The following is a 7,073-nucleotide window of genomic DNA, read 5'->3' on the forward strand; positions in this document are numbered from 1 at the left end:
ATTAATATATCTTGGTAAATAATAAATTTCTCAAAGGACAATTGATTTGATAGAGTTACGTTAAAAATGTGATCGCCGAAATATGTGTTTGATAATGTATATCTTATATTTAAGAAAAAAACCGATATAAACCGAATCGAGAAAAAACTGACTTAATTGGTTTGATTTAGTTCGATTCTAATATTTGAAAAACTAACTTACTTAATTTCATTTTTTTTTTAGGAAAATATTGATCCAAACGGAAGGATGAACAATTATGACCCTGCAACATGTATATAGCAATAGCACTCCAAGGAGTGGGTCATCCCCCATTTTCACCGTCTCTTTTATCTCAGTCGAGAAAGCAACAAGGAAAGAAACAATAGGCACAAAAACTCTCCACAACCTTATAAATCATACGATCAGATATCTTTTTGGACTGTACTCCTTTTTTACTCAAACGCAGTACGTATCTAATACTATTTCGCATCCCCTCTCTCTGAAACCCTTGAATAATTGTTGTTCAATCATCTTCATCTGCTAACGCATGTTGGTCCTTTTGTCTCCTCACTCACCATTATTCCATTTCCATGGTTATCGTCTTTTCCACCACTCACAACCACAACTATTCGTAAGAGTGCAATTCCCTTTGATAGACTACTTTGATAATGTCACTGAGGAGGCAACTGCAACAAGATGCCACCCCTCGACCCGATGGCACCGATTCTTCGGGGGACAAGCGTCGCCGGAGAGTTCCTCCTCTCAAAAGGTCAAAATTACTAGTATAAATTACTTTGAGAAAAATGAATCTTTTCGTTTCAATTTGTTTGACTCTTTTGCTTATGAGAGTATATTTTATTAAAATTTGCATATTTGAAAATTACAGTAAAGACAGCCTTTAGGATATTTTGAATTTTCAGTACGGCTTATGGAAAACTAGTGCTGGGTTTGGGATGGGATGCGACGTCCCAGTTATGAACTGATTAATATTTGAAAGGTTCCTGGGATGGATTAGTTGAAATTTGAGGTGGGGCGCGGTTTTCCATCATCTCTTTAGTCTATTTTAGTTTTAGTCCGCGATGGAAAATAATATGGTTTCTAAGCTTAGTTAGTGCTGTTTATTTTCTTTAGAAGGTGGCGATTAGTGCAGTGGTGAAACCAGGAATTGAACTAACGGTGTTCAAGATTTAATATACATGTATAAAATGTAATATTTAACCTATATACACAATATAACTTCCAATTAAGGGTGTTCAATTGACCGCCCTTCAGTGGGCTTAGCTCTGCCGCTGCGGTGGAGGTTTGCATATCATGGATTAGATGTAGAATGAAAAAAGTGGGTGGAGTTGTTACTTTTTTAATGTGCCTGTAACAGATTATGGATTACCGTTTTTCCATGTTGATGTTTAGTGAAGAACAATTCCTGATACGTGAGAGGTTAATGTGTGGGTACTTCCACTCTCTGAATGCTCGTATATGTAGTCCAAACACCCTGAGTTAATTGATTTTTGTAGCAGTGAACTGGATTTTGAGATGAATTTGCCAAAAAATATACGCCGAGTTCCTGTTCCTTTATTTGTCTGTCCTGCAATTTTGTTACTGATCGTTCTTTTTGTTATTTCATGCAGCGTGATTGTGGAAGTAATGAATATGCGCAAGGCGCAAAGCTGTATGGAGCCAGCTTTGGAGCCATTGCTTCGTCGTGTGGTAAGTTCATTTTTTCTGAACATTCATTATTTCCTTCATAGTCTATGACGTGATTTATCTCCTTGAGCTCCTCTTGAGTGATATGTAACCTGTTTCGTATTTCCTCAGCAATTACAAAGTGTCAACCCTCTCCATTTAGAGATCGGGTTGCAACAAAAAAGTATTCAGAAAGGCACAAAATTTGAATGTTGTGTCCCAGAGTACTAGTCCTATGCTTATGGTCATGACCTTTGAACGACACCACCCATAATTTTAATTTGAGAGTCTAATTTGTTTAATTTTCCAAGATTCCACTGTCTGTAACCTTTTCTTATTTCCGAATGTGCGCTTTCCTCTTCCCTTTTCTTGATGCTTAACATAAAAAGCATGAATGATAAATGTGATCGCACCAGTAGCTATGTAGAAAAGTTTCAGTGCTTCAAGCTGTGTGGTTTGTGATGTCAGCTTTGGTGACATAAATACATCTTATGCCGTTGCTTATTTAGTTTATAGTATTTTCTGTCTAGTCCACTTACCATAATGATACTCTCTATACGATGGAAGCTAAGCTCAACATATATCCTACTTATCATCCAGAAAGTCGCGTCAAACCAAATTTTACACTTTCCTGTAAAATCAGAAGGTAACTTGGCATTCCTACTTCCCTATTTAGCTTCGAAGAATATGTGTCCTATTCGATTTCTGTTTATCTTCAAATAAAACTCATTTTCAATGCTCGTGTCAAATCGGACACGAACTTGCAATTTGTGTCTGCAGGAATTTTTCCTTTTCTTTGCCTTAAGCTGTCATGATTAGCCTCATGAATAAGAAATGAACTTATTTTATCTTTTTCTTACAGGTAAAAGAGGAAGTTGAATTGGCCCTCAGGAAGTACATGACAAGTATCAAAAGGTCTATTAATTGATTTGGTGTTCTTAACATGCAGATGATTTGTGTGCTTAATTCTGTGGTTATCACTCAACTGTAGCTGTTTTTTTTCTTCCTCTTTTGCACCTCTTGTAGGAATTCCACGAAAGGTGTATACCCTTGTGAACTTAGAAACCTGAAGCTGAAGTTTTTAGATGCCATATCTCCCCCTATATTTACGGGAACTCGAATAGAAGGAGAAGAATCCAGCCTGAAGGTTATACTAGTTGATGCTCTAACTGAGCAAGTAGTCTCTACTGGTCCTGAATCCTGTGCAAAAGTGGAAATAGTGGTGCTTGAGGGAGATTTTGATGGTGAGGAAGGGGGCAATTGGACCGTAGAAGAATTCAAGAACAACATTGTGAGAGAAAGGGGAGGAAAGAAACCTCTCCTTAGTGGGGATGCATTTTTAAATCTCAAGGAGGGTATTGGTTGGGTGGGTGATATTTCCTTTACAGATAATTCAAGCTGGACAAGAAGTCGTAGATTCAGGCTGGGGGCAAGGCTTGTCGATAGCTTTAAAGGAAGCAGAGTAAGAGAGGCAAAGACAGAGTCCTTCATAGTTAGGGATCACCGTGGAGAGTGTAAGTTCTTCGTACTCCTTTGTTTTAAAAATTTTGGGGTAGGATGATCTTACAAGTCTTAAATGATAGATGCTGTTCAATTAAAAGGTGTAAACTCTACTACGCTTTTTAAAACTTTTTTATTCCAATTCTAAGATACCGAATATTGACAGGATATAAACATCATTATTGGTTTTTTTGGCTCGGTTAAGTGGATGCTTTTATAAGAACTGCACTCAAACCGGATAACCGAAACTGTAACACCAAAAACTATCTCAACAAATCCAAGTTGACCGGAGTGGTTTCTTCATATTAGCCTGATAATGAGCTCAGAGTTAATAAATCTAAAAGGGAAAAATGAAGGAATGAGATTATGATGGAACATTTTCGGAGTCAAATGGAACATCTGGTATCAAACAACTGTTAGTAGCTTCAAGTGTGAGCTAAAACACTGTCTATCTTCCTGCTTTCTTCATAGTGTACAAGAAGCACCATCCCCCATCTCTTTCAGATGAACTTTGGAGGCTGGAAAAAATTGGTAAAGATGGAGCTTTCCACAGGCGTTTGAGCAAGGAAAGAGTCAACACAGTGAAAGATTTTCTGACTCTACTCTATCTTGATCCTGCAAGGCTTCGAAATGTAAGTATTTTGGCATTCTATCTTGCATGTTAATATAGAATCCAACAAATGCGTCATTTAATTGATTCAACAGTTTAATTTGTTATTGATTGAACAGCAATGAAGATGACCATAATGATGGTTGTCAAACGTCTGGTTGACTCTTATGGTTATTGAAAACCTGGTTAATGCTTTGTTTAAACCGGAGTTTATGTGGTTATGCGACGCCTATGATTTTGTTTAATAGTATAACACAAGTTAAAACTTCTATATATGTTACAACTACGTTGTTACAATGTACAGGATGGAATCTTTTTTTGTTTTCATCCTCTGGGTCCTTGTATCTTTTTGATGTTGATGTTTGACTAGTGGATTAGCGTCATTAAGCATCCTCTGTCTTCATTGAGAAGATCCATACCAGACTTTGGCTTTGTTTACACCGAGTGTCTAAGTGAGAACACCTTGAGTGAGATTAAGATATTTGTTGATCCATAGATTTAGTATTATTGTTCCCTCATGTTTTGAATAAACTGAAAACTCTTGTTTTTTACTTTATCTATGGAAATCTTGCAGGTTCTTGGGAGTGGTATGTCCGCTAAAATGTGGGAAGTGACAGTGGAACATGCTCGAACATGTGTACTTGACAAGAATTTGTACTTGTACCGCCCATCTGGATCTATGCAATCGAATGGAGTGGTTTTTAACATCGTTGGACAAGTGACGGGACTTCTTTCAGATTGTCAGTATCTTCCTATTGACAAGTTGTCTGAAACTCAAAAGGCATGTATCTTTGCATTAAAAGTTCTCTCCTCCATGTCTGTCTTATGCCGTTTTTTATCTTGGAAAGAAATTTGCTTTGTTGTCCAAACTTATCTTGTTGAATTGAGCATTGTTTAGCAGTTGCCTTTGCTTCTGTAGGAATCTGGTTTAAACCAATAATATCCTTTGTTATATTCAGGATGATGCTCGTGATTTGGTCATTGGTGCATTCAGACACTGGGAAGGAGTAGTTTCCTTTGAGGACGAGACATCTGTGATGGATTATGTTTTGCAATTTTCCACTGTTCAGTTGTCCTCAAGCTCACCCATGATGGCCAATTCTGATAGCAGCAGTGATCTTTTGACTTCCCAAAAGGTTAGCATATGTGATTATCAGCAATTGGCTGCATCAACACCTGATAACTTACCATCCATCTCTTCAATAGACATCTTGGATGATTATATCTTGCATGATATAGACAAGATGGATGTTGTTAGCTTTGACCAACCATTGAGTTTTCCTAGCCAAGACTCCAACTCCATGGACGATACTGATTCTTTCACTCCACCTTTCTGTGCGGATATGCATTTTCCTTTCTTTGTCACTGATTCTTCCCTTCCTGGTCCAACATCGCCTGATCTACACAGTATCATGAACAGCTTTCTTGCTCATAATGAAATTGTCCCTCTGGATAAAGCTCAAAGGAGATGGAAAATGTTATTTAGTGTGTTTAGGTGGTTCTCAGTTAGGAGGATTATAAAAAGGAAAACCGTTGTTTCTCAAAACATCAAGTGTGTGTTATACTGAGGCAAGATCATCACTAGGAAATTGCTGCCCGATGCATAATCGTGTGCAGTAGCTGAATAAGAGTAGACTTTCTTGTTGATATGTGTAGGATTAGCCGCTTCTTTAATTAAGTTCTGATTCTTTTCTTTTCAAGAAATTATTATTGTCACAAAATGATGTCTTTCGAGCTTCCAGCTCATCTGAATGATACTTAAGATTTTGTAATTGCTAGGCTGCAGGGTTTGTCTGTGTACATGTTTATCATCTATTCCAAGGGAAATGTTACCTCCACTCCATATAGTTTATCTGCATAAGATTTAATGGCTAAGTTACAGTTCCAGCCTATAACTCTTCTTTTATTTTGTACAAAAACCTTATTAAATCAGAGTACTTAAATTTTATCAAATACCAATATAAACAATATTTGCATAATCAAGCTATTTAAAAGTTGACTGCATGATGTTCATATCAAGCTCCTTGTTAAAATGTTATAATTATCTGCCATGAACGAGATAGTACAATTAGTGCGTAGTACAAAACTACGTGGTAGCTCCTGAAAATTAATGCCAAAAATTTTGTTATAAATGGAGTTGAATTGATTTCGAACCAGCCAGAGTAGCATTGATAGGAGGGAGGCCTCCTCCTCCGACTGAGAGCCCGTTTGGATTAGCTTAAAAAAGTGGGTTTTCAGCAAAAATAGTTTTTAAGCCAAAAAGTCATAAATTGAGATTGCCCAACTTATTGTTTTTGACTTGTTTTAAGTAGTTTTTAACTTATTTTAAGCATTTTTGGAAATTTTTAAAAAGAAATCAAAAGCTAATTTGACCAGCTTAAATGTCCAACCAAACACCCTGAGTTCGTATACTCTAGGCTTGGGAGGCTCCAAGCTATGGGAGAGTTTGTGGAACAAAATTTACTTTGTTATTTGATGACAAGACGTGAGATTGATACAAACTCTTGAGCAATTGACTGTAACATATTTCTCTCTATTGGTTAATTCCAACCCAACGGTTGACGACGAAACTCCGTCCAAGGGTGACACTGGAGTGAAGCTCAGATCGAGAGAAATCTAAGTCCCTGGTCATGTTATCTGACATGAAAGAAGAATATCGAAGAAAACCTTAGAACAATCTAAGAAAGAGAAGAAATAAGCCGGTCAGTCTCTAGAATAACGACCTGACTTGATTTTGTTATTTCAACAATAATATCTTTATACATTTTAAAAAATGAGAAAATATAGGATGTACTGTTACACCTCCTTTTTATAGGGAAAAGAATTTTTCCAATTTAAATAACATTATTGAAATGAGACTAATTTTATTTTATTTTTAAGAGTCGCCACTCGGAATTATTTAATTACGGTGTTCCGAATCACCAATTATTTCAAATCCCAAATCAAGGAAAGTTTTACTCCGTATAAGTCTGCGAAACACAGAAGACCGTGTAAGGGATTCTGTTACCGGGAGAAGGTATGAGGCACTCCCGAATTTCGTGGTTTTAGCACGGTCGCTCTACTATTAAACTTGGCTTAATTATCTGATTATTACATGTTTTAAACCTATGTGCATCTTTGCCTTTCTACCACTTTTAATTATATATTTTAGTAATTATGGAATTAATTTCATACAAGTTACGATGTCACACACTTGTCATTTTACACACATCGTAATCACGCCACTTGAAACGCACCAGCAATTTACAACATATTTAATTCTATTGTTACTTTGAAGTTGTAAGGTCAAGTCACGCGAACG

The 7,073-nt window shown here is 36.7% G+C and overlaps 1 protein-coding gene across 1 annotated transcript; it reads left to right on the forward strand.

Moving 5' to 3' along the window:
• Nucleotides 1-420: 420 nt before the first annotated feature.
• On the forward strand, nucleotides 421-5,610 carry LOC104210461 (calmodulin-binding protein 60 A-like). Its single transcript, XM_009759362.2, has 7 exons — nucleotides 421-748; nucleotides 1,608-1,686; nucleotides 2,525-2,577; nucleotides 2,689-3,176; nucleotides 3,634-3,794; nucleotides 4,347-4,553; nucleotides 4,732-5,610. The coding sequence occupies exons 1-7, from the start codon at nucleotides 648-650 to the stop codon at nucleotides 5,338-5,340; spliced, it is 1,698 nt and encodes a 565-aa protein (XP_009757664.1). The 5' UTR covers nucleotides 421-647; the 3' UTR covers nucleotides 5,341-5,610.
• Nucleotides 5,611-7,073: the final 1,463 nt, after the last annotated feature.

This window comes from Nicotiana sylvestris, chromosome 10 (genome assembly GCF_000393655.2).
Source record: "Nicotiana sylvestris chromosome 10, ASM39365v2, whole genome shotgun sequence".
NCBI classification, from domain to species: Eukaryota; Viridiplantae; Streptophyta; class Magnoliopsida; order Solanales; family Solanaceae; genus Nicotiana; species Nicotiana sylvestris.